The sequence below is a fragment of the Phodopus roborovskii genome, unplaced genomic scaffold, assembly GCF_943737965.1.
Source record: "Phodopus roborovskii unplaced genomic scaffold, PHOROB, whole genome shotgun sequence".
Taxonomy (NCBI): Eukaryota; Metazoa; Chordata; class Mammalia; order Rodentia; family Cricetidae; genus Phodopus; species Phodopus roborovskii.
In genome coordinates, this window is record NW_026126571.1 from 17,447,009 (window position 1) to 17,474,741 (window position 27,733).

General features: G+C 40.1%; 1 protein-coding gene across 1 annotated transcript in view; it reads left to right on the plus strand.

Moving 5' to 3' along the window:
• Fam13a (family with sequence similarity 13 member A) overlaps positions 1-27,733 on the plus strand; it is an 89,049-nt gene that overhangs the window by 25,834 nt on the left and 35,482 nt on the right. Inside the window, exons 3-7 of the mRNA XM_051202768.1 lie at positions 6,150-6,191; positions 7,998-8,174; positions 13,011-13,197; positions 22,549-22,625; positions 23,602-23,641. Of these exons, the coding sequence (XP_051058725.1) occupies positions 6,150-6,191; positions 7,998-8,174; positions 13,011-13,197; positions 22,549-22,625; positions 23,602-23,641 (523 nt within the window). The remainder of the gene's footprint in view (positions 1-6,149; positions 6,192-7,997; positions 8,175-13,010; positions 13,198-22,548; positions 22,626-23,601; positions 23,642-27,733) is intronic.

A 27,733-nucleotide genomic window follows, 5' to 3' on the forward strand; every position in this document is an offset into this window, starting at 1 on the left:
TTAGAATACACTTTAGGAAATTAGTGGTATTACGTTCTCCTCTAAGTCTAATACCTTTCCAGCCCTGGGAAATTGACTAGGTTTACAGTACTAGACATTAGTTCTCCACTCTTCAGCAGGATCTTACAATCTATGAGACAGCTGTTGGTTACCCTCACAATAAAAGCACCACTATTGCACTACAGGAGATATCTTGCTGGGCTGGCCAAGCTGCGCCCATGAAATCTCAACAGTGTGGTCGCCTAAACAAGACCTCAGTTGACATGCCAATGTGGACAGGGGAAATTTCACAAGATCCGGCCCCTCGATGAATAGCTACAGATAGTCAACAGCTGCTGAGAAAGGAAGGATTGTTTTTTTGTAGGATTGAGCTTCCTGATGAGTTATCCAGTCCCAAATGATCAGCCCTAAACAAGTGTAGGAGCAACAGTAAATGGAGATCCACTTCCTCTTCTGATCCCCCCTGGGCACTAGGCACACATGTAGTGTATATACAGGCAAATAATCATACACATAAAGTTAAATAAAGAAATCTTTAAAATTGAAAAAGAAGAGGTTGTGAAGTTGAGAGGAAGTTGAGTCATGGGAGGAGTTGGCAGGGGAAGGAGAGGGGTGGAAATGATGTAAATACAGTAATCATGTATGAAAGTTTCAACAAAAAAAAGGCCAGAGAGACGGCTCAGTGGTTTAGAGTAGCTGCTGCTCTTGCAGAGGACTGGGGTTCAGTCCCCAGTACCTCCCCTTACCTCTGTGGGCTCCTGCATTCATGTAATGCATGTGCATACATTAGGGCACACATGCGCACACACACAAAGTCCATATGAAATGGACATTTTCTTTTAAATTTTCAAAAACATAAGCTAAAATTTAAAAGTCAAGTATATGATGAAGAAATTTGAGAAGTTCTTCCAGGATGAAAAAGAAAAGGATAAAAATTAAAACTACAAAAGAAGTAACATTAGAAGTGATGGTTATAGCTGAAACCTCTAGGATTCTAAGAAAGGAACCATTATTATTGGCAACTGAAGAGAAATCATATACTTAGCCTGCTCCTTGAGAGGCACATCAAAGGACAAATGTACCAGGTACTATGCAGATGTGAACGATACAAGCTAGTATGTGTCAAATAGCATGACTTCAGAGCATGCAAATGTAAATTCTTATATCAACAAGCAAACTTTCAAATGCATATGAATGTGGAGGCTGTACAGACAGAAAGATGTCAGTGACAAAATTTATAAAGAGACAGCAAGAAAACAAAGACACAGATCCCAACCCTGCCCCTGCAAATGGCTCCAGTATGCACAGTAATCATGCTGTTGCTTGTTCTTTGCGAAAGATCTCACCTTTGAAGCATTTTGGTAATATAGTCTAATGGAATAACTATTAGTAGGTATGTTTCCAGAATTTTCTGGAATTAGCAAATGATTTGAGAATAGCGCACACCTTTAATGAGGACATTAAGATGTCAGACAGACTACAAAGAGTGGAGCCAACTTCAATGAACAGCAGCTTTCAATCCTTAAAATGGACCCAGTATCTATATGACCTGACTGTTACATTTAATACTTTTGCTTAATAAATGACCTACGATAAAACCTAAAAAAAAAAAAAAATCTGATTTTTTTTTTTAAAGGCACAGATACATTAAATATCTAAAACTTAGAACTCTTAAGAATCCCCAAAAGATCCGGGCAGTGGTAACACATGCCTTTAATCCCAGCACTCGGGAGGCAGAGGTGGCTGGATCTCTATGAGTTTGTGGCCAGTCTGTAGTTAGGACTGGCTATTCCACCTAAGAGGACATGAGAGAATACACAACACATGCCCTTTCAAAGTATCTTTATCTAGCTTTGTAGATTTGAAGCTCTTTGTGTATGTGTTTTCTTTTTCTTTAAACCAAGAGCTCTAATAAAAGACTCTCTTGTCAAAAGATGTGCACATCTCAGCACATGCAAAATCTAGGAACCAGTGTGAAAAGCACAATTAGCTTAAGAAAATGTAGTTTGGCGTCTGCTAACAGAAAAATACTAAAGCAGTGTAAAGTGCACTGTAGAGCATGCATCAGCTCGTATGCTTCGAGTCTAGGTTAATAAATGATTGTACCAACAGAACATGCAGATACATCATCACTAACAGTAGCCATGGTAACAAAACTGCCTATAGTGCTAGGACTACACATGAGCTTACTTCTTTCAGCTTCTAGCATTTGCTCTATCAAAAATCAGGAAGTGGGCCATTTCATATGCCATTTACACTGTTTAAGGAATTTTCTTAATGTGTTAGTTAAGGGCTCTGAATAAATATTAATTCCTGTTTTAATACAGAGAATTTAAAAGCCTCATGAAATGAAAATATTTTGTGATACTTTAACTTTATTGCTCAAATGCATTTTAGTTTATATCAATAAAGAAAAATACTTCACTATACTTTAACTTTATTGCTCAAATCAATGTCTTATATCAATGTCTTTAATGTAGTCCTTGAATGAACCATAGTTTTAAAAGCAGTCCTTGTTGCTGTCATTAAGCTTTCTTATAGATTTTGTACTGGTGGCTGCTAAGCACATCCCATGGAATTGTAGAGGTGGCTGGATACTTGACCACAACCACTTTGGTTTTTAATAAAACTGCTTGACTGTTAATTATGCCATAAAACTAACCAACTGTAGTTCTAGTCTTTCATAACAACTTGAATTTGGGAGGCAATAAACTTGAATCTGAGACAGTTTTACTAAGTTTTAGAGCTAAACAGATCCTAGCCAAGCCTTTTATTTTCTGTGTGAAGACACCAGCCCAAAGCAGCCTAGCTAACCAGTGGCCTGCCTATGATTTCCTCCAGTTTCCAGAGCCAAGACCAGAACCTTGCATTTTCTGATTCTCAATGGAAAATATGCTCTCCCTTCATTTACTTAAAATCATGTGCAAGCTACATAAATTAGAAATTCTGTATTCCATTTAAAAAATAAATCATGAAATTGTCATATCTTTTTGTAAAAGAAAAAGAAAAAAATGAAGATGATGTAACTATTTGGTTTTGTACATTTGTTCATTCACTTTTGTACCCTGAAGAGAAATCCCTATGACTGACTCAGATGGCTCAAGTCATTTATGTTATGAAGAAGATCTTAACTGATTTTCATTCACTAAGATTAGCATAAACTAGGCATGGTGACACACACTTTTGATCCCAGTACTCTGGAGGCAGAGGCAGGGAGGAGACCTCTGTTAATTAGAAGCCAACCTGGTCTAGAAAGCAAGTTCTAGGACAGCCAAGGCTACATAGAAAGAACATGACTCAAAAAACAAAGGAAAGAACAACAGAAAAGTTGCCATATTATGCCATAAATGTTGTTTACAACATTTGAAATAGTTATTACCTAAATAATTGAAGTTCTAAAGAATGTTAGAGCAAGGATTAAGAACCTTGCTTCTCAGTGTATCTTTTAGTGACCAACAATAAATAGCATGGGATTGACTGAGGAATATATGAAATCTGCAGAGTCTGGTTAATGCTGTAGCTCAATGGTAGAGCTTTTGCCCAATTCTGTAAAGCAGATCTTAGCTCAGTCTTCCCTTAGATTTGATGAATCATCTGTGCTAACAAGGACATGGGTCAGTCCTGTGTGTTTTATGGCTCTAATGCACCTATTTAGAGAGTTACAAATGTCATAACCTGACCCTTTGGTTTGGTGGCTTTTTATTCCTCACAATTTGCTTCTCCTTACCCTGAGACAAAAACAAAGGAACATAAAAATACCAGTTTGGAGTCAGCAAAGTAGCTCAATGGAAGGGCACCACCTAGCTTGTGTCAGACCATTTATTTTATCCCCAACACCACAAAGCAAACAAGCAAATGCATCCTCTACTTTTATAGATGAAGAGAATAATACAAAGAACCAAGTATATGAGAGAGGAAAGGGAATACATCTCCTTCTGGGGCCAGCAGCCAGACTGGTTGGTGGCCTGTCCTTGGAATGTTCTTTAGCATTTAGCTCATCTGATTCTTTGCTTTTCTAAGTCTTCCCTAGTCATTATTCAGTCCTTTCTGGTTCCCCAAACTGAGATTGTGTAACTGTATTGAGGAGCATAGGAGTTAATTATACAGTGTTGGATTTATGGAGGACTAGCCACAAAACATCCCTGGAGGGACTGCCTGTTCCAGTTCAGGACAGAGACAGCAAGAGTTTCTTGTTGGCCACGGAGCCTGGGAACCACTGTGACAACAGGCGCTGTGGCCAAAAGGCAAAGTCAGATGCCAAGCCTTCACCTCTACGTGCAAACATACCCCAGTGTACGTGATAATGAGCTCAAGTTCAGAGTTGAAACCTTCTGAACTCTGTGCTCATCTGTGTCTCATCTCCAGAGCAATGGTTAGGCTGTCTAACCTATTCACTGAAGACAAGAAAGACAACACACACACCTAGGTCCACTATGAGCTAAAGGAGAGAAATGCATGCATAAAGCACTTAGCACAGTATCTGTGAGAGTTCAGAACTTTCACTTATGTATGTGTGTATTTATTTGTTCTTAGTTTTCTTTTGCACAAATGGTTTGGGGTTTTTCCTATCTTTGGGCATAAGTTAGAACTGTACCTCAACTGATGAAAACTGCCTGTGGATGAAATATAATTATTGACCCCTTCTGGGATAAAGATTTCCACACCTAACATGGTGGTGGCAGTGGTGATGGTGGTGGTGGTGGTGATGATGATGGTGGTGGTGGTGGTGGTAGCAGTGGTGGTGATGGTGATGGTCGTATGATGGTGGTTATGGTGGTGGTGATGGTGATGGTGATGGTGGTGGTGGTGGTGGTATGATGGTGGTGGCGATGGTGATGGTGGTATGATGGTGGTTATGGTGGTGGTGATGGTGATGGTGATGGTGGTGGTGGTGGTATGATGGTGGTGGCGATGGTGATGGTGGTATGATGGTGGTATGATGGTGGTGGTGATGGTGATGGTGATGGTGGTATGATGGTGGTATGATGGTGGTGGTGATGGTGATGGTGATGGTGGTGTGGTATGATGGTGGTGGCGATGGTGATGGTGGTGGTGATGGTGATGGTGATGGTGGTGTGGTATGATGGTGGTGGCGATGGTGATGGTGGTATGATGGTGGTATGATGGTGGTGGCGATGGTGATGGTGATGGTGGTGGTAGCAGTGGTGGTGGTGAGGGATAGAATCCTCCAAGTGGTAGGTCCTGACATGAAGGCTCTGAAATGTATTATTACATAGGAGCAGCACCTAGCTGATTGCGAAGCAATCATGAATGGTTGAAATGACACCAGATGAATTAGTATTTAGGTCAGTTGAAACAGCCACTGGTAGTGATCTCTAGTCACTTCATCTTCTTCCTGTGTACTCTGCCAAGTAGGAAGAGAAAAGAGAGAGGCCATTATATAAAACCTGGCTTGATAGACTTAAAAATCTGCTCAATGTTTGACTTTCTTTTGGGGAATAGAAATGTAAATCTTGACTAAGCATGAGGTTGGGGTGGAGGGCCGTGAGAAATAGTGACAAATACTTTTAGATAGGTGAAGGTGGACCTGCGCCTGTGAGCATGGCGTTCTCCCAGGCAGGAGGGGACTCTGATGGGTGATATGGAATAGTTGTTTTAATTATTCCAAAAAGCCTTTTTAGAAGCTAGAAAAGGTTCAGCCACTTTACTAAATCGTTTGTTACAGTGAAGTACCACAGAGCTTAACAGCTTCCATCTTGAAGAGTGTAGACAGAAAAATGTGTCCGTGGAAAAGACAAGTTGGGAATGGTTATGTAGGAATCAGTGCCAGCTCCTAGTCCCCTGTGGACCCTCCTGACCTCATGAATTCTGAGCAGTTTTAGAAACATACCTATGTTTGCAGGCCAGGAACAGGAGGTGACAGGCAGTCAGTCGGCAGCAATCACACTATTGCTACAAAGAAGGTCACAAGTCCTGACTGCAGCATCAGGCTTAGACCTACAAGGTGCTTTCTAGGTGTGTGTTGGGAAGAATAAGCCTCTGTGTGTGGCAGTGGAAGGAAGGATGCCCTGCCCTGGTTGGTGATCATCAAGGATCCCTTGGGACCTGGTGTTCCCCTTCAGATGCTGGTTCGCCATCTCTGACCCTTCCGCCAACCTGATTTCCTTTCTCTCTGCTTCTTTTCACAGTACTCACGTATCCCAAGTCAGCAATGTTTCAACAACTGGAGAGTAAGTTGTTTTCATATTTTGCAGCTCTTTATGCCTTTTCACATTTATTAACGAGGAAAAAAATAAGCAGTTCTAATGTTGTATAGAACTGGAAGGTTGTAACAAGTCTTTCTCTGTCCCACAAGCCAACTCCCTAATCACCACATGGGGATTACATAATTACAAAAGCTTGGCTAATAGCTTAGGCTTGTTTGTAACTAGCTCTTATAATGTAAATTAACCCATATCTTTTCATCTACATTCTTTTGTGTGGTCTGGCTACCTTTATTCTGTACCATGCTGCTCCCTCTGTGTGTCTTCATGTCTCACCCTTCTTCCCAGCATCCTCTCTGCCTAGAAATTGGAAATTCAGCTTTTTATTAAACCAATGAGAGTGACACATCTTCACAATATTCAAAAAGATTATTCCACCACAAAAGATAAAGATAGGAAGCAAGCAGTGATTTTTTTAAGCTGTTCATGTCCAGAAAGTAGATATGTATGTGACTACATGCAATCACCCTCTGCATTTGAAACTACCAAATAGGTTCCTTGTTATTTTCCACTATGTGTACTAGGTATACTGTGTAACCCAGGCTGGCCTTTAACTCACAATCCTGCCTGTGCCCCAGTGCTAGTATTATAGATGTGTGTGCCACTATGCCTGGCACTATTAGCTTTCATCAGAAACAATGTCAGGTTCAGTTAATGTTTACAAAGCCTTCTCTGTTCCCTGGAGGCATCTTGTCGTGGAGAATGTAAGTAAAGCCATTAACCCTGGCTTTTCTTCCCACTATACTCATTTTACTGAGATTACAATTATTGAATACCCATAATGTGCCATCCACAGTGTTAAGTGTGTGACAGGGAATGAGCCTTGACCCTGCCTTTGAGGAGTTTTGTGGACCTTTTATTTTTTGTTGTTACAGGGATGTAGAAAAGAAAGCGAAGTTTTGGTGGCACTCAGAGTTTAAACTAGATGGCAGATGATTACTTAGATGCCCTGAAAGATTCTGCCTCTGTAAAACTGACACACAGGGTTTCCAAGAGCGGGACAGGACAGTGTCTGTGGGAAAACGATAGCATTTGTGTCTCACAGTGCACTGCTTTGGCCCTTTGTGCGTAACACACAAACACACACACACACACACACACACATAGGCGCGCGCGTCCAGGTTTAACAAAGTAAATCTGCTCTTCTGATCTGAATAGCATATTTTGGGATGTGTTTGTGTGAACCCAGTTTTAATTTTACAAATCACCGTTTGATTAGAAATGTGGGAGTATTGTGCTGTGCTTTTGAGTTGTAATTGTCTGGTAAGCTGGGGTGGGTTCCCCACCCCCCAAACAGTATTGATCCCTACATAACTTTATCTTAATGAGATTCTAGATGTGTAGCAGATATTCTGAAATATCTGTGCCTGTTTACTTTGTAAATCAGACTGTCATCTTCTGCAGAACCAATAAGAAATTGGGAGGAATCATGCTTTGTAAAGATACTCGATTGTTACTCTATAGTGACAACTTTTCTACCTTACCTTAAATGGCCCGTATTTCCCAACTGCCTCACAGTTGTTGCTAGATCTGCTTTGAACATTTCGGTCATTACAGACTCACAAAATGAGACAAACCAGCTGGTGTGATTTAACTCAATTTTTAAGTGCAATATGCGAATATTTTAGATTAACATACCATTCTGCCTTTGTTCATGAAATACTAAAGGCCTTCAGTGGGAAACAGAGATACTTCTGAAATATGGGCATATTCTAAAGGAAATCATTGGTAATCTTGATGGCTGCATTAACCTGGTGGTCTGTTTTTAACTAGACTCTTAGAAAGAACCATCAGGTCAGCAGTAGAAGAGCATCTTTTCGATGCCAACAGCTCTGGAGATCAAAGTTCAGAAGACTCAGAAACTGGACCATCGTCAGCATCTTCCACACCCACCAGGCATCAGGGGCATCAACTTAAGAAGCAGGATGATGTTTGGCATGGTGGAGACAAGTAAGCGGTCATCGGCTCTTACTACTCAAGTTTTCTCTTTCTGTTTTAAGTCAGTCGCTGTATTACAGACACACCTGAACCTCTCATTTCAATGTCTAGATTAAAACTTTACAAATTTTGACTATGGCCACTCTAAGTTTAGCCAGCATTCCTATGTGACTTACCATCTCTGTTTCATCTAGACATCTGGTATTTTGTGGGAAGCCATGTCTTGATTTATATATTTTATAACTTCCTATTGAATAAATTATTTAGAGAAATCCTGGCCAGAGGATTTTTCTTCCATACAAATTAACATGAAGTCGATTTATTAAATCAACATGAAATGTATTTATTAAATCAACATGAAGTTAGCCTCTTAGTCAACAGAGTTCCCTTTATTAAATACTGGTGCATCCCTGCAATAACTCTAACACTTGTTTCTGTTCTGGTATTTTATTTTAAAGTAGAACTTTTTAATCAAAAGAAGAATCATCTTACCCACTGACTTTAGTTTAAGAATTGTGTTAGAATTTCAGCCCAAAGTAGATTTGTAACTATGAGATCTCAGAACTAAAATTCCTTATCCAACGATTCAAAATATTATTTGGAGAATTATTAGGTCTAGATTTAGTCAGTACCATGCACAAATTTTGTATAAAAGCTGTATATCTATAACAAATTTAATATTCAAAACTAACTTTATTTTAAAACATAGTTTTAAGTGAAAAATGATGCTGCATACCTTTAACCCCAGCCCTTGGGAGGTAGAGGCTAGAGGAACAGGAGTTTTCAAAGCCAATCTCGGCTACACAGAGATTTTTAAGGCCAGTCTGGACCACATGAAACCCTGTCTCAAAAATAGATAAATAATAACACAGAGGGTTTTTGTTTTGTTTTAGAATTTTGTTAGAACTTGTAGACGAATGTTTCTGTCCCAAATGGTCCTGCAGCCCTTCAGTTCCAAATGAACACACAGTGGCTTATATTAATTATGAACAGTTTAGCCGATGTATATTCACAGCATACAGATGGACATCCCCCCCATCAGAACTGGTAGAAAGAGTAGTTGTGGTATTTCCTTAAAAAGTAGAAAACTTGCAGTACCAGAAATGTTCATATTTGAAATCAGCCACTGATGGGTTTATACAAAACCTTTAGCAGCATAATTCATTTGTACTCTGTCTGTTTTATTATGACACAAGTACAATTTGTTCATTAACATAATACCCTCTGCTTTGGCATTTTTAAAAATGCCTTTAAAGCTTCCTGACAGCCTGCTTTCCGCCCTCTCTCTTTTTTGGACAGCGGATGAATTTGTGGGGTGGGAAGTGGTGGCTTAGCAAGAAGGTATTAGCGGCATCAATGATGGTGGCAGGTAACAGGCCTGGGTGGTTAGGCCAACAATGAGGAGGGGCCAGATGGGGTCAAGAAATGCAAACCACAAGCTAACCTCTCCCTCTGAGGGAGCTTGGTGAAGTTAGTTTCCGAAGCCCATAGATATGTTTTGCACGTGTTATCTTGACTAGTTTCAGTTAGCAACATCAGCAGAACGGGCAATGGTGGAGCCTGCCAGTTGAAGGCTGCCCGTGGGACTCTAACCTTACTTTTTCACCTCTCACATCACCATCACTATGCATTCTGGTCCCTATCTCGATCTTGTTAGAGCTGGGCAAAAGAGTCTTGGGATACAAATATTTATGTTCTCCCAGGGTACCATGTATGGCAACCATACAGAACTTACTTACAACACTCTTTCTTGGGCACCTGGTCCTTTTTTTTTTTTTTTTTTTTTTTTTTTTTTTTTCTCCTTGCTTGTATTATCCATCCAACTGAGAGACATCTGCCTATCTCAAATGACATGCTAGGCCATGGTCTTGCTGGACAGGACTTCTCCAGCTTCCAGGACACACTGAGGAACAAGGTTATTATCTCTCATGCTCCCAGAGCTATGATTTTTACCTGGTTCAACTTTTTACCACATACTGTAGTCTCTGATGGCCACCCTAGTCCCCAGTGGGTCCTCCTGACCCCTTCGCTCACATACCTGTGTCATCCCTTTCAGCTTGGTCTTTTCCCTGTCCTCACCTTTTTGCTTTGCATACTTTCTAGCTGCACCTCTCCTCCAATCTCAGAACTTCCTTTTGCCTTCCTCCTTCTTGTGATGACTTCAGAATGCTTGGCCCTCTCAGATAATCCCAGTAGAGCCATGAATATTTTATAAATTGTGAGAACATGAAGACTAGTCATTATAGCATGTAGGGAGTGTATCCCTACAGTTTAATTATAACTAATTAAAGCAATTTACCTAAGATTTTCATCAGGTTTTACTTTTTTAAAAAGGCACAATGAATCTAGGCCTTGTAAGATTTTACTCAAAAGGCACAATGAATCTAGACCTTGTAAGATTTTACTCAAAACTGTGAGTCTCACAGAATAGTTATAAAGTGTTCCAAGGAAATCTATTTATTTTATTATGTTACTTTGTATCTCATTACTTACAGCTGTGACAGGTAATCATTATCCCTAGTCAGTGATTGGTTGTAGGTGGAGTCTATTGAGGCAATTGTAACTTTTTATATAAGTATCACTGAAGGGAGACAAAGACTAACTATGAATCCTTCACTTTGGTGCAAATGATTTGTTGTAAAATTTACAATAAAAAAAAACAAACTCAAGTAATTGTTTGCTATAATAAAGCATAAATATTTAAGGAGTATATTTAGTATATAAAAAGTTTCAATCTAATTTGTTTGCTTAAATAATCTGCTGGCTGCCAGGTAAATAGAATATATATATATATATGTATGTATGTATGTATATATGTGTATATGTATGTATGTATGTGTATATGTATGTATGTATATGTATATGTATATACATATATATATATTTTATTATTATTTTTAAAAAGTAATTTAAATCTTCCAGAGAACAATGACCTGAAAACTTAATGCCAGTATTTATTATATAATTATTATATTTAAGTCTTTCTGTAAAGCAAAAAGGAAGGCATGCTCAATTGCAGGAATAATAAATATCAGGATTGTTAAAATATTACATATGCATGAAGGAGGAAGAAAGAAATCCAGGGGAAAAGATCCCAGTAACTAAAAGGAAAGGCTGGGAGTTCTAAGTCCAAGTATAATCAAATCGTGTGAAATAAGACAGCAATGTGATGTGCCTTTGGGAAAGGAGAGGGTTCCTGAGCTCCAAACCCTCACTAACACTGAGGCTGACACACACTGGTGGGGATGCTAGGGAAGACCTCCCTTTGGGGAGCTGACACAGCTTGTCCTGCTTATTTGTTCATTGTTCCAAAGGACTAAAGTATCAACTTTCCATTTGATTTTTAAACTGTTTGTCAGTTTCTGTATTAGTGTGCTTGGCTCCTACAACAAAGTACATAGTCGATTGTCCTAAACAACAGTGTTTATTTGTTCACAGATCTAGGAGCTAGCAGGTCCATTGCAAGGTATAGGCAGGGCTGGTTTTAGGTACGATCACTGTCCTGGGCCTGACAGGACTATCCTCACACTGTCCTCATGTGACCATCCTTCTTTGTGTGCTCTCCTGATGACTCTTAAAATGGACAGCACTCACATCGGGTGTCCTGCCCTAATGACCTCCATTAGACTGAATTATTTCTGAGAGGCCTTTCGTTCACCATGAAGGTTTATCTGGCACCAGAGTATTGACACAGGGATTATGAGGGGACACAGCTGAGTCTATATGGAGCACAATAGGACCTCCAGCAAAAATTATAATTGACACATAGTAGTTTGGGGAAATATGCAGAGTAATAAGAAGACAGAATTTGAAGGATGAAACTTATTTGGGATTTGCAACCAAGCTCCTGAAGCCATCTGCAGAAGACACCATGCAGGAGTGTAATGCCTGCATGCTAGACACTGCCAGCTTTACAGTCTCTCTTCAATTAGTTTGTCTGTAGAAACACCAGCTCACAAATAATGACATAGCAACTTATTGTTAATTATGAAAGCTTAACCTACAGTTTCGACTTGCCCCGCTATCTCTTGTAACTTAAATTACCGCATTTCTTTCCGTCTAAGTTCTCTTGTGTGGCTCAGTCACCTCACTGTGTACTGCCATCTTGCTTCCTCTGCATCTGACTGACGAACTGCCTTTCTTCATCCCGGAGCTCTGTCTGTCGAAAAGTCCTGTCTGTACTTCCTACCTAGCTATTGGCTGTTTAGCTTTTTATTTAAACCAATCATAATACACGTCTTCACACAGTATAAAGGAATATTGCACAACAGTTTGTCCTTAAGGGGTTTCTGATAAGTGTGCATACATCCTCACACAATTTTAACACATATGCATATTCTACATTCTAAAATGACCAAATTATACAGTACTAAAAATATCTAATGATAATAAAACTTTGAAAATATGAGAGTGGTTTTTAATTCATAATTGCTGTTCCATTTTAATCTAAGGGTGTGAATTTATTGCAGAATAAGTGTGGTAAGCTGACAGTGAAATATGATATCTACTCTTGGATGTCAAATTAATTTATTTCCCCATGCAAGGTTTAGGGTGAGGGAATTACACTAACTCAGCCGTGCTATGAGTCTCAATCATTTCTGCCTTGCCAAGCCATGGTGGTCTGTTAATAGTTTAATTTGATCCATGACATAGACTAAAACCAAACTTTGCTAAACCATTAATTTTGTGAAAACTTCTTATAGAAGTGTTTAAAATACTAATGTTTGAAAGAACAAATGAATCAAAGCCCATGATTATGAAATTCCTGTGTGACATGATATAGTGACTATATTATAAAGTGTCCCCTTCACATTTTAAAATAAGATTAAGCTCTTTTTTTTTATTCAGGGAACTTATCAATAAGGAGAATATTCTCTATGGCTTCAGCAACTGTGATGAGTGTGTTTTGAATAGCCAGGAAGCAGAAAGATTTCCGGATGATGCTTGTGATTATGTCGGGGAAAGAAGTAATCCCAAGCGTCAGAAATCCAGTTCCAGACTTACAGATCTCAGTGAAAATCATGATGGGCTCCTGGTAAGTGGGGATTTTAGTAATTTCTTTACTTTAGCCTGAAAAAAAAAATCTCTCTTTCTTAATTAGAAAAAAAAGGAGTTTCACAAGATTATAGGAGTTCTCAGAAAGACCCCCAACCCAGAAAGTACATCCATTTCATGCACTTGTGTTTCTCTTTAGTAAATGTAGTGATTAAGGCAGAGAAATACAGCTTTCTGCCCGAAGTTGGACAGGGCAACCCAATAGGAAGAAAAATGTCCCACAAGCAGGCAAAAGAGTCAGAGACAGTCCCCACTCCCACTGTTAGGAATCCTACAAGAACATCAAGCTACTCAGCCTAAACATACTTGCAGAGGATCTAGGTCAGACCCTTACAGGCTTCCTGATCTCTGTGAACTCCCATGAGTCCTTGTCAGTTGATTGTGTGGGTCATGTTCCTGTGGTGTTCCTGACCCCTCTGGTTCTTCTGGAACCTACCTCCTCCTCCCTCCACATGGCTCCTGAGGTCTGCCCAATGTTTGGCTGTGGGACTTCAAGAACCATTCATTTCTTAAGACACATGCCTGAACACTGAAATTCCTTGTTGTGATTGGCTTTTTGGTGTGTAAAAGAACTTGCCCCTCCCCAGTCACCAGCTTCTACATTCAAGGACTGTGCATATCACATTTATATACAAACGAGCTCAGTAAACTTCATTGCAATTAATAATTTAAATCCTGCCAGCAAACTTGGCAGGTAAACTTACTTCTCTACAAAGTGATGCTATTCTCAAAGACCTTTACTGGTTTTCCTGTTCCATGAATTTTAAAGTTTTGTTGTTATTGTCTTTAACTATGTGTAGGTGTGTGTTTCCTAGTGTGGTATGTACATGCGAGTGCAGGTGCCTGTGGAAGCCAGAGGCATCAGATCACCTGGAGATGGAATTTCTGACAGTTGTGAGCTGCCTGATGTGGCTGCAAGGATTTGAACCTAGGTCCTTAGGAAGAGCAGTAAATGCTCCTAATGAGCTATCTCTTCAGTCCCCCCCCCCCCGCTTTTTTTTTTTTTTTTTTAAACTGTGTCTCGATATCTAGTTCTGGCTGGCCTGGAGCTGGCTCTGTGGCTCTGTAAACCAGGCTGACCTGAAACTCACAGAGGTCTACCTGCTTCTGCCTCCCAAGTGTTTCCATGAATTTAAAAAATCTAGCATTCAAGGGAAATGTGTGCAAAGAGCAGGGAGTACGACAGTGAGTCACGTTTCTCCTCACGCTTGCATGTGTGTTAACTTCACTTCTCCAACTTCATTTCCCCGTCCCAATTCAAGGTTTTTATGCTTGGGGTGTGTGTGGGGGAGGGGGAGTATTTGTTTTTATACAAAGTCTAAAAGAAAAAAAAAAAGGAAATAACTAGATCCCTTATGTATGCCAGAAGAGAGACTAGATCTTCAGGATGCAGAAATAAGGAAAACAGGGAAATTGCTACTTTCGTGGAGCTTAAAGTCTAGTGGGAGGAAAAATCAAAATAAATAAGTAAAGCACTAAGTGTAAGCCCATGGTAATCGCAGGAAAGAAAGTGGAAGTAACAGGAATTTTGGAAAAGAGGGTGAAAGCTTTTAATGCCGGCTGAGACGAGGATCTCCCATCAGACACGTATCTTCAGAAATGAGTGTATCTTCCCACTTCTCGTTGGTAACAGCTCACACACTCAAGACACAGTTCCCAGTGAGAGAGCCGATGAGCTAAACTCGTGTTTTTAAAAAGGGATTCAAACTAAAAAGTATATTCTTTCCAAGCTAGAAAGCCAAGCTTCAGGCTTTTAATCACCATAAATCTCTCTGGCAGTGGCGAGAGAAGACCTCCCTGGGAATTCAACGTTGCTTATAAAACACAAAGGTAATTAAACAGGCCATCTACGAGAAACTGCAGGGCGAAGACCCCACAGTCCAAGGACTTGTGGAAGCCCATTATGGTAAAAAGATCGCAGATCTTCTTGAAAGGCCATGGGGATGGGAGCGCAGATTAACTGATTCTCAGACATCATTAGGAAGATTGACTTTACTATGGGTAAGATGAGAAGCCAGCTGAGTGTTCTTTGATCAGAGCTGTGGATTACTTACATTTGGTGTTACTTCTAAATTGAACAGGGACACACATGATCAAGGGCAGAAGCCGGAGCAAGAGTGAGATGCTCTGGCCATAATCCTGGCCTGTGATAACAGCTTGAACTGTGATGACACCAGAGGCAGCCACCAGCCCTGCAGGAGATTGGTGCTGCCAATTTATGAGGCGATGAAGACAGAAGTCTGGAGGAATGATAACCTAGGTTGCCTTCAGGGTGTGTTAAGATTGAGTTCCCTGTTAGCTGTGGAAAAGGGGCTATCAGAAAGGCAATTGGCTTTCTGGACCTGAAGGTCAGACAAAGTGCCTGGGCTAGAGACACATGTGATGGCCATCAAAATTAGAGATAACTTAAAGACAGTACATTGAAAAAGATAACCAGGGAGGGAGTGTGGATGAAAAAGTGACCCAGATAATGACATTGAGACACACTAACACTTAGAGAACGGGAAAATAGCCCATAAAAGAGGCTTAATAACAAACAGCCACGAAAGAGAGGAGAAAGAAGCCAGTTTGGTGTCTTAGGAACGGAGCATCTTAAGGAGGAGTCACTGCGAGGCCAGGAGCAGACTGAGTCTGACCATTTGAATTCACAATGTAAAGCTCACTGTTTCTCATAAGAAGAGAAATACTGGGAGAGCAGATGTTCCCACGAGAAACAGAGAGCATCTGCAGGTGGGTAGCACTTAGAGGCTACCCGACCCTGAGGAGCAGCCAGAGAGGACAACCAGGCCCTCCCAGGCTTGGGGTCCACACAGCAGGACTCTCTTTCTTTGGCTTCTCTGGAATGTGGTGACACAGAGATCATTAGGGTCTAGGGAACAGGTCACTCAAAGACAGAAAGCAGGGGCAGTGAGCTGCCAGTCAGTTATTAGGTTGCTCCATATCGTCCCCTAGTGACGCATTTCCCTCCCTCCTTGGATGTAGCTCTGCCTGTTCCCTTAGTTTCTTTCAGGATAAAAGATAACCTCTTTATTTAAAGAACTGTGTTTTAACTATTTTCCTTATTCTAATCTAAAAGAAATCTTAAGTTTCAAGCCACTTAATTTTTTCTTTTCTTTTTCTTTTCTTTTTTTTCTTGTTTTTTTTTTGGGGGGGGGTTGTTTTGTTTTGTTTTGTTTTTTTGTTTTGCCTGACAAGTGGTTTTTTATGTTTGTGTTCTAATTCTGTTGTTAACCTATATAAGGTTTAAAAAATTCTTTGGAAAATCACTCTACTGAACAACCTCCCCACCCTGTACTCTTTATCCCCCAAAAATGTCCTCTCTAGAACACAGTCTAACAGTATAACTAGAGAGCCACCAATGACTCACACGTTTTCCTTTTAAACATAGGGAAAAGCTTGTATATTAGTTCACTCATCATAAATCCAGCCAAAATCATGGAGAGTTAGAAGCAACTTTATTGTTTAGAAATATATGATAAAGAAACAAGTAATGTAATGTAAATATTAGAAATTATGGTTAAGAAGACCAATAAAATGGAAAATTCTTGATAATTTATTTGAAGCGCTTTATAATTTTAATCCTTCCAGTAAATAATCATTAACTGTCTTTCACTCTAAATACAAAGGCATGAATTACAGGTGCTTGAATACTCAGATCATAAGTGAGAGAGCAGTAATTCCAGTATAGGGTCTCTCATTAAAAGTAAGCTGTAGAGTAGTGTGTATTCTTGTGTGTTTGTGTGTGTGTGTGTGTGTGTGTGTGTGTGTGTGTGTGTGTGTGTGTGTGAAGAATTCATTCCTAGGAAAAAGACTGAAAGAGAATGCTTACCTAAAGTTAGGCATGATATTATGTAATAGAAATAATTATTACTCTTTTCTTTATTTTCTCAATACATCTTATTAGAATATATAATTCTATGGTAAACACTATGTTGAGAGTATTAAAAGCAATCTCCAGGATATGTCATCTTTGTGAACAGCGGCCACCTAATGTCTGAAATCTCAGTTGAGGCTCACAAGAGGAGAATGGGTCTTGCTGTTATTTAAATCGTAATTGCAGTGTTACCGTCACCGGTTTCTTGCAAGGCAAGTGAGATGGGTAGTAAATCTCAGGGCTAAAGCACTTGGCTCTCACGTAAAAGGCTGAAGGTTCAATCCCCAGCACTGCTAAAACAAATGGCCATGGGTAGGCATGTGTGTTATGAAGCTTTAGTTACTATTTATGTAAAATAAGGAGATTATTATATCTTTTGGCTTTTTGTGAACTAAATGCAAATAAATATGCTAAAGTATAGGGAAAAGGGAACACAGAGAAGGTTTTAGCTTCAAATTGTCTCCTGTATTCAGATGCCTAGTCCCTCACATCTGTTTAAATTCAAATAGTTCAGCCATCTACCCTGGGCCGTCCTTTACCTGCCCAGCCCTGTAGACACATTTTACCCACATGTTCCACAGAAACCCAGTTTTCTATGCTATGAACTAACAACCCTTTAAGACATTTCTGCCATGGTCTACTGTAGCCTGTGCTTGGCCCATGGTCTCTTTGTCTCTTGGTCTTTTTGCAACACCGATCTCCTTGTCCTCTCCAAGACTGTTTACTTCTCTGCTGGAGCCCCACTGGCTCACCATCCTAAGTCGGATGTAAGTGTCCTAAGTTGGATGTAAGTGTGGCGAAAATCTTGACATCTCTCTGTCAGAGCCTTTCTTATGATCTAAGGTTTCAGCAGTCTCTAGAGATGATTCCAAGTCAGGTTTGCCTCACATAACACCTAAAGTCAGCAAGGTAAAAAGCAGCTCTTCTGCTCTGTGATGCCTTTGACCTTGGCTGTCCATCCTATGCAGACTCATCACATTCTCTTTAGTTGTTCTAAGCCCTTTCCGTTTCCTTATCTTCAGCCCTCCCTCCAACTTTCTAATTGTCAAACGTAGTTTACTATGTTCAAAATATCTTGATTCCTGGTCCAGCAATATGGTTTTGCTGCCAAGCCTGACTATCTTAGTCCAGTTCCAGGGACCTACATAATGGAAGTAAAGAACTGACGCCAGCAAGTTGCCCTTTGACCTCCACATATACATCTTGGCAAGCTTATGCCTCATCCCATACACACACACTCATGCACCTTAAAATAAAAAGTCATTTGAAAAGAAACTATTTTGAATCCTTTCCCGTTCTGTCTTGCCATTGCGTGGCTGATACCTTTATCTAATTAGTTTGGAGTCAAAACAGTCAACTAGCATGTCTGCACACCTCCACCCTGCCCCCACTAGACCATCCATCCCATCTGCTGCTGCAAAACAAATCACCCACCTACAGACAGTGCTTTTAAACTTGATCTCGGGTTCAGCATAATACAGCAAGAGATCCTGTCCAAATTTTCTGTGCACTGCCAAGTGTGAACATGTCTGCCACAGTGAAACACTGACATAATCACACAAGTCTCCAACGAGCACTACTGTGGGTACTGAGGACATAAATGGTGGCCAAGACAGGCATACACGTTCTGCCTACTGAAGTTTGTGTTCTCAGAGGGTGAGGTGGGTGCCAGGCGAAGGGCTGATACTGAAGAGAGGGCCAGCAGGACAGGCCTCATTACAAATGGCACTGATACAGGGACCTAGGAGCAGAGGGAATAAGCTCTTGGCTTCCCTAGCACAGTCATATCCAGGCATAAGGAACAGCAGCCTTCTCTTTTGAATGATGCAAATAAGCCTGGACTGAGAAGGGAGTGTGACAGATGATGATGATGTCAGATATGTAGGAGGAACTCCTGCCACTTGAGGCTTTGTGACCAACTTTGAGACTTTGAATACGATGAGAGGCCACCAGAGGAAGTCCTTTTTCGTCATACCTTAGGGAAGGATCAGACTTTTAAGAAGAGCTTTGCATGTCACGTGACCCCTGTGGGTAAGTCATTTTCAGTGGTGTTACCATTGTGATTGTTCCATAAAAGGAAACAAGATGCAAGAAGAGACACAGCTGGCAATTGATGGAGACAGAATTTAAAGCCTAAGCTCCTAACCCATACCATCATCCTAACCATACACTTTACTGTCTCTCTTTGTTGCAACTCCTTGATGGAGTCAAGGATGTCAACTCAGAATGCTAGACAAGTAAGCCAAACCATGACCTTATTTTCTACTGTTTATTTGACAGAGATCTTTTAGTGAGCTGATAAGGTTACTGTGAACATTAATCAGATTTGCTTTCCAAAGGGCCTTTTGGCACAGTAGGTTAAAAATATGTCGATGAATAAATGCTGTTTAATTTGTTGCCTTTGTTTATTTTCATTAGGCAAGTAACTGTACATCTTTGATGTAGAAATTTTTTAGTTCAAAAGAATTCGGGTCAAAATTTCAAGAGTGAATCTACTGGACTTAGAAATAAGCAAGCACATTTAGTCTTCATTTAAGAATGACTTACTCTGTGCTCAGTTCCCCGAGTTATAGTTATTTTTAGAAGGCTTTAACCATAGCTAAGCATGGTGGCACATGCCTGTGATGTCTATAATCCCAGTACCTGGAAGGCTGATGCAGGAAAATCTTGACACTGTCTAGGAGAGAGGACGCAGAGGCAAGAGAAAGCATTGACTGCATTCACAGTGGCAGGAAAAATCCTTACAAACATGCCTCATGATACACATTAAGCTCACTTAGCCTGAAATATCTACTATTCTAAATATGGTTCCTACTCATAGTCTGTTCTAATTATTATGAAGGTTAATGTCAGGTGCTGGAGGAAAGGTAGGTTCTTAACCCCACTGCCTTTTATGGATGTTTTCAACTTGGATATGATTATAAATATAACCTTCAAGTCTAAATGAACAAATGCCTTGATACAGCCAGCTTTGGGCTAGAGATTATTTTAAATCCCTCTCTGTCCAGTATTGGAGTTGCAAACTAGACTCAAAACCTTAAACACTAGAGGACAAAATGACTTTGTCTTCAAAAGCTGTATGTGCCAACAGAGCTTTTTAGAGGACAAGGGCAAAAAAAACCCTTTGAATAAATGTGTCACCCTGAAGGTCATGGTAGTGATGCCAGTCAAAACAAGTCTATGAGTCCAACCTTGAGTTCAAGAAAGGAGATTGTGATATGGTCTCATTAGTAAAGGGTCGGTGGCAGGTTTAAATTCCTTTTTTATTACTTTTGTACATTTTATGTTTTAGTGCTTAAAATACATAGGCTAGGGCCAGCAGGATGGATCAACAGGTATAATGACCTGGAAACCTGAGTTTGATCCCTGGATCCCAAAAGATGGCAGGAGAAAAGTGGCCCCATAGAATTGTTCTCTGAATCCACAGTCGTTCAGGCATACATGCACCCACAGCTCATGCATACAAACAAAACGAATTACTGATATCTTAAAGAGGCATCATCAAGAGCTCACTAGTTCTTCCAATCCGCATCCTTTTCTTCCAGCCATGAAGTAGCCATATGCCCAATATCAGCACATATCATGCCTCCCCGGCTGAGATGTAAGAAGTGATATGTGTGCCTTCCAGGCCTGACTGGTAAAATCTCCCCTTTGCTCCCTCCTCCTTGAGCTGGAAGGAAGGAGATATCTCCTAGAGCATACCTGGAGCTCTGTGCTGAAGATGGCAGCTGTTTTGGGCTCCTGTAATACTTCAGGAATACACCACAAGCCCCGCCCCCTCCAGCTCCTTGAGTCATTGAGTTTGGACTTCATTCACTGTAGCACACTGGTCATCACTCATGCTGAGCTTGCTGGGCACTGGGAGTGCAGTGGCTAATGTCATCCACACAGACCACTGATCTTACCCTCATCACTTTCATAGTTTGCCTGCCCCAGACACACTTTGTCACAGTGTTTGTAATACCTCTGTTTCTGCCCTGGGTCCTGAATAGGAAAGTTAAACATTAATTGCCAAAACACAGAATGCAGAAGCCAATGAATTCTTTCTGTATTTAACGGTACACAAAGGAAGGGGATCTTAGGTTTGTATGTAAACAGGGCAAGATTTGCTTGAAAGTCAGAACTTACTACCTGATTTTTCAGATGGAAGGGAAGCTTTAGCTGAAACTCAAGGGTGGCACTAAGGAGAAACTGCTCAGATTTCTTGTGATGTGGCCATGATTCTTTCCTCCTCCTCCTTCTTAATGAAGAACGGGGTTGTACTGTGGTGTCTTTCTCCATCGCCCTCCTTCCCTTTTGCCTTCCCACCCTCCACCCTGATGTCACATGAGACCTTTCACCCTTCCTCTACACTTTCTTCACACTCCTTGTCCTCCTCTTTCTATCTAGTTTCAAAATTGGTACCCACTCCCTTAACTCTGACTTGTTAGACACACAAACATTAAAATCTAGGGTCCTCATATACAAGAGAAGAGGCATTTGTGTCTTTCTGAGACTGTTTAATGTAATCATAATTTTATTTTTGTTAACAAATGGCTAAAATTCCATTGTGTCTAATCCACATTCTCATTATACATTCTTGTGGATGTACATCTATGTGGATGGACATCTATGCTGGCTTCATTCCCTTGTAGCACTGGATAGTACATCAATACACATGGATGTATAAGTGTCTCTATGGTAGGATGTGGAGTGCTTTAGGTATATGCCCTGTCATGGTATAGAGCTGGGTCACATGATAGTTCTACTTTTAATTCTTTGAGAAACTTCTAGACTAATTTCCATTGTGGATTCACTAGTTTATACTCCCCTAATAACAGATAAGAAATGCAAAGAACACTTCTTTTTTTACGCAGGCAATTGAATCCAGGGCCTTCTCTACTGCTAAGCTACATGCCAAACCCAAGAGATGAACTTTGGACCAAATTGATTGATAATCAGACCACTTTACTCATTATTGCCTATTGTTTACTCAAGGTCATATTAGAATTATATTCCATAACAGTAATAAATAAAGCTGGGTGTGAAGGCACACAACTGTATCCTAGCACTTTCAAGATGGAGGCATCCTACATTACATGAGACTCTGTCTTAAGCAACAACAAAGACCAAACAGAAAAGGGTATTAAATGGCAGTGACTGTTACATCAGTTCTTATTAGATTCAAGATCATTCCCCTATTGTATTTCTAAACCATCATGATTTTCTGGCAACCTGAGTTTTGCATTTTAGCCATAAAGCTTTTTTTTTTTTTTTTTTTTTTTTAGCTGTCAGCTGTCTATGTTAAAGGGATGATAGAACCCAATATACTTTTATGCCAATTAATCATGATTTTAACAGTGTGTCCCTATCCATTTTTTTTTCATTTTTTCTGACTTTTATATTTTAAAGGAAGGAGGATATGCTGTTGAATTTTTCTCCCCTTCCCCATAGCAAACAACATTTGTTGTGTTACAGACCATGGAAAGTCTTAGTTGCATGCCACCGCTTGAAAAATCTGCATCTGAAGCTGTTGAACTGAGGTCCAATGAAAGGTAATCTTAGAATTTTCTTCTCACTCTACTCCAAGGCCTTGAAAAGATTTCTTTCACTAAATACTATGTTAGTTGTAAGAACTAAAATATGAGTACAAAGAAAGGTTTGTGTTTGGCCAGCACTATTTATTACAAACAGAGTATTTGACATAAAGACTCTATTACTATGGCTAATAATCACATCCATGTGTAGTTTTCTTATAGCTTTTTTTTCCACATGCATTATTTTTAAAGTATAATATTTTCCAGGTGGTGGTGGTACACACCTTTAATCCCAGCACTTGGGAGGCAGAGGCAGGTGAATCTCTGAGTTTGAGGCCAGCCTGATCTACAGACTAAGTTCCAGGACGGCCAGGGCTACACAGAGAGATCCTGTCTCGAAAAACCAAGATATAATATTTGAAACAATTATTTGAAATTTACATAAAATCTATTTTGTTCATATTCAACTTCTCTCCTCCAACTTCTCCAGATCCACCCCTCTCCCTTACCCATCCAACTTCAAGTTCACCTTTTAAAATAAGACAGACAAAGCCAAGTGTGTTGTCTAAACACTCTTGGGTGTGGGAACTGCCCTGGAGTGTGGGTCACACCCTTAAATCAAACTGACTCTTCCTTTTCTAGCAACTATCAAATGCCAATAGCACCTCAGCTAGTGTCAGGACTCATGCCCCCCACCCACCCACAAACACACACCTTTCACCCCCCATGTCCCCACCAATGTTGGGATTTTGTCTGTCTTGAGCGTGTACAGACATAGAAAATGCTATGAGTCCACATGTGCTGCTATACTCATAAATTAGTGCATCTCTAGGCTGTCTATTAAATCTTAATTTTCTGTTCTATTTTGTTTTTGAATTTTATAAGAATTCGGTTTAAAGATACTCTGGCCACTTTTAAAAGAAAGTCATAATATGAATGGATAAAAGATTGTAGACTAAATGGACAATTTGTGTATTTTTCTTGTTGTTGACAGCACAGAAAACGGAGGAGGTGGCGACACTCAGCGCTATGAGGTAAGTAGCTAAGTGAAATGTGAGGGGCGGGGCCTCATAAGTAGCTAAGTGAAGTGTGAGGGGCGGGGCCTCGTAAGTAGCTAAGTGAAGTGTGTGAGGGACTGGACCTCGTTCTTGAGTGTTCATTAGAGCCAGTGAAGTAACTGGCAGGACTGTGATTAGAATGGAGGGTAGATTGTTTTACTTCTTGTAAAAATTGTAATAGATAGTGATTCTTCCTGGGTTTCCTATTTTAAAAAAACAAAAGCTAAGCAACTGTTTTGATGTTTCTATAACTTGATGCATCTCTTAAGTGTATGAAACACATAAGTAGTAACATCTGTCACAAGAATTGCCCCATTCGTTTTCAAATGAACGTGAATTCGTTTTAAGTTACTTACTGGGGTTCCTTTTGTTTCAGATTCAGTAAGAAACGGAGTGAAAAACTCCACTTCCCTAATGTATGTGTGCCCAAGTTTCGCTCCTTTGCCTGCCTTTGCAAATAGCTTCATGGTGGCGCCATACTGATTCAAGTGCTCATTTTCTCCTGTGCCCATTTCTAGTTCAATTTGGTGCCTCAATTTTAAAATCATGTCTGTATATTATATACTTTCTAATTTTGAATTCTTCCGGCTCCAGTGTCAATTTCAGTGTTTATGGAGAAAATTAAAGCTTTTCTCAAAATATTGTTAAATGTGGATATATTACTAATATAGAGAAAATGGTCTCTATAGCTGACTAGTTCTTAATGCTTGCTGAAGGCTGACCTAATTTATTAACCAAATTATTCAACAATGTCCATTAAATTCTTCACATTAAATTCACATATTCTATGCTAGGAATGGGTACTTAATGACAGCCAGAGTCACTGCCCCCAGAGAGCTTTGAGTCTAGCAGATTAAGAATCTAAAAGCCATACCAGGTGAAAGTAAATGGTATAGCTGAGCTCTAGAACATGTGTCATGTATAAGACTTGATCTCTACCAGTATTTAAAAAAAAAACAAAAAACGAAAAACAAAAAAGTAAGGAATCTGAAAATTTAGCATCTCTCTCCTTAGGAAAGTGCACACTCACACGAAACCATTGTAAATTAAAGGACACACACACACAGACATATTTCTTCTACTCAGGTCTTGTTATGTATGCTTCTCCATCAACCTAGATAGAGAGCTGGACAGGGCTCATGCCTGTATCCGAACCCAGGAGGCTAATGCAGGAAGAATGATGGTCTGGCTTCATAGCAAAACTGTCCCCTTCAAAAATAAGCCATGGAGAGACTGTGCCATCTTCTTTTTTGAACTGAAGCTTCTGCTTCTGAGACAATTACTTCATGTCTTATTTTCAGCTCAAGTATCCACAGGCCCAAAACAAGAGGCTGCCATGCTTCCCTTATCTCTAGGGACTGTGCCAGCGACCATGTCTCTCTCTTCCCTGCCATCTCCCTAGACTCACAGGAAGCCCTTTGACACTGGACATAAGCTTAAAGCTTGCCAGCCTCCTGGAGATGTCTTCTTATCTGTTCTGGGATAACATGGAATAGAACAGTCTTGTCAATGAACTTCATGATAGTAAATTATAATCCCAAATGGCATGCAAAACCACAGTTGCCTTCCTATGTCTCTGGGTCACAGCACAATCTTTGGGGAAGATCTTAAATTCTTCTCCTGAGTGACAGGTCCTCTTCTGACATGTGTTATGCATATCTAGCACCAATCAGCAACCAGCTCCCTGCTGGTACTCTGTAAGCATTCACTATTAATAAACATCGCCATCATAACCACTTCAGATAGGAGAAGAAATTAGTTGGTGAGTTCAAACCGAGGCTAAGGTCTGTCGGTCCTCCTGCATCATAGCTCCACCAATGGAGAAAAAGACACAACTTCACATAACTGGAATTATGTCTGTTTTGATGGGATATTTTGTTGCTATTTATTAAAGATGGGGGGGTTCCATTTTCAACATACTTTGCCTTGTTTCAGTACGATGCAATTTCACATATATCATTTCCTAAAACTTCTGAAACAATAGTAGTATTTCCATCTCAGAGATGAAAAGTCTACGCTTTGTCCCACCTTTCTAGAATTCTGAATAACTATTATTTGTTCTGTTTCAAGTCTTCTTTAGCATCGGGTTGAAATGCCAGAACATGTATGCCCACAATGAATTCGTTTTGCAATTTCATTTTCCAGTAACAGGATTTTGTTCCCACTGATATTTGCCTTTAAAGGTCTTTGAGGTCAGGTGGTGGTGGCACATGCCTTTAATCCCAGCATTTGGAAGGCAGAGCCAGGCAAAGCTCAGAGTTCAAGGCCAGACTGGTCTCACTCTAAGGTGAGATTCGGGACAGCCAGAGCTACACAAAGAACCCCTGTCTTGAAAATCAAGCAGATGAAAACAACAAATGAGAGGTTTTGTGGAAACTGTCAGCCAGATATGAGATTGGGAAGGTGCTTTTGTGACTAGAGTTCTGTCAGAATGAGGGACACTGACTCTCAGCCTCAAAGTTGCTCCTTATTGTAGGGACAGACAGGCAGGCAGAAACGTGTAAGTCTGTTTCTTAATGTCAAAATGCAGACACGACAGTGATTTTGTTTTTTTCAAATATCATTTGGCAGCTTTAAACATAGCTCATACCAAAGCCTGTGTTGAATATCATCATAACCTTGCACCTTTATTGCATGCCTTTAAATTTTTATTTTAATTATGCAACTAAACTTACCCAAAAGGAGGGTCTCTGAGAGTTCCAGATAGGTACTGATCACCAAGAGTTACACATCTCTTTCTTCTGAGGTTTGAATTAAAATTTACTTAAGGACACAATAAAAAAAGTTGAGTCACTTCAAAAATGCTACAAATGAAAGTAGTTTCTCCAGACAGGCCTTGGAGAGGTTGGCACCTTAATAAAGTATCTCCCTTGAGCTGTATGAATGGAAGAGACTTACAGAAGAGGTAGCAAGTATTTCATGATACATGCAGCCTAGAACGCTTGTTCTTTCCTTCTGAAACTCATTGAAATCCACGGGAACTGAAAGAGAAAGCACCCATGACACGCATGTCCACCTTCTAAAATGTTTAACTGAGATACATTTTCAGACCTGTGCTTACTATGGGGTTGCCCTACACACGGGAGCCTCCTGTAAGCTAAGTGTTTCTCTTGAAAGGTTTAGTTTTATCATTTTAACTCTACGTCTGCATGTAGGTATATATGCCTGTGAGTACAGATGCCCATGAAGGCCAGAGGCATCAGATCTCCCCAAGAGCTGGAATTACAAATAGCTGTTAAGTGCCGGTGGGGTGCTAGAAGCTGAACTTAGGGTCTCTGTGAGAATAGTAAGCACTCGTAAGCACTGAACCATCTCTGCAGCCCCAAGCAAGGCATTTTCTATTGTGAAAATGTTACACTTCACATAAAACCTTATTCAAACAGTAAACTTATGAATCTCTTTGCCGTGGAAGTAAGAGAAGCAAGAATTATTGACTGTAGAAGAGCAGTGCCTATCTGAAAGAGAATTCTATTTCAGGATTTTAGGTTAATGAAATGTTCAGTTCTTTCAAGACATTGTTATGTTCTTCATGCCTTCTAAGCCCACTGATTACGAGTGATTAGAAGCATGCCTCTGATAACAAACAGGACATTCATCATAAAAGGCCATTCCCCCTTTCTTTTTCTTTCTTTTTTTTTTTTTTTTTCTTTTTTGCCTCCTGCTTCCAAAAAAAAAAAAAAAAAAAAAAAAAAAAAAAAAAAGTAAGCAAATAAAGGAAGGAAAAGGAAAAGAGGAGAAAATTTGAGGCTTGCCACACAAGACTGAGAGTTGATTGTCCCACTGTGTCAAGCCCAAGCTCTCCCTGACCCTGATAAACAGAACAGACAGTGCTCACCACAAGCCACTGGAGCTTGTGACACTTCCTAACCTTGGGGATGTGTTGTGTCTACACTCCTTTATTATCAGACAAACAGTGAATGCTTCCTGTGGCCTGTTAATATTGGCTTTGCCTGGGAAGACTGCATTGCCCAGCAGCCTCTAGTGTTGTCATTCCTCATCATACTAAGTCCTCGGCCACAACTCCAAATCCTGCCCAGGGAAAGAGGAGGAATGGCACATAAGTTCTCC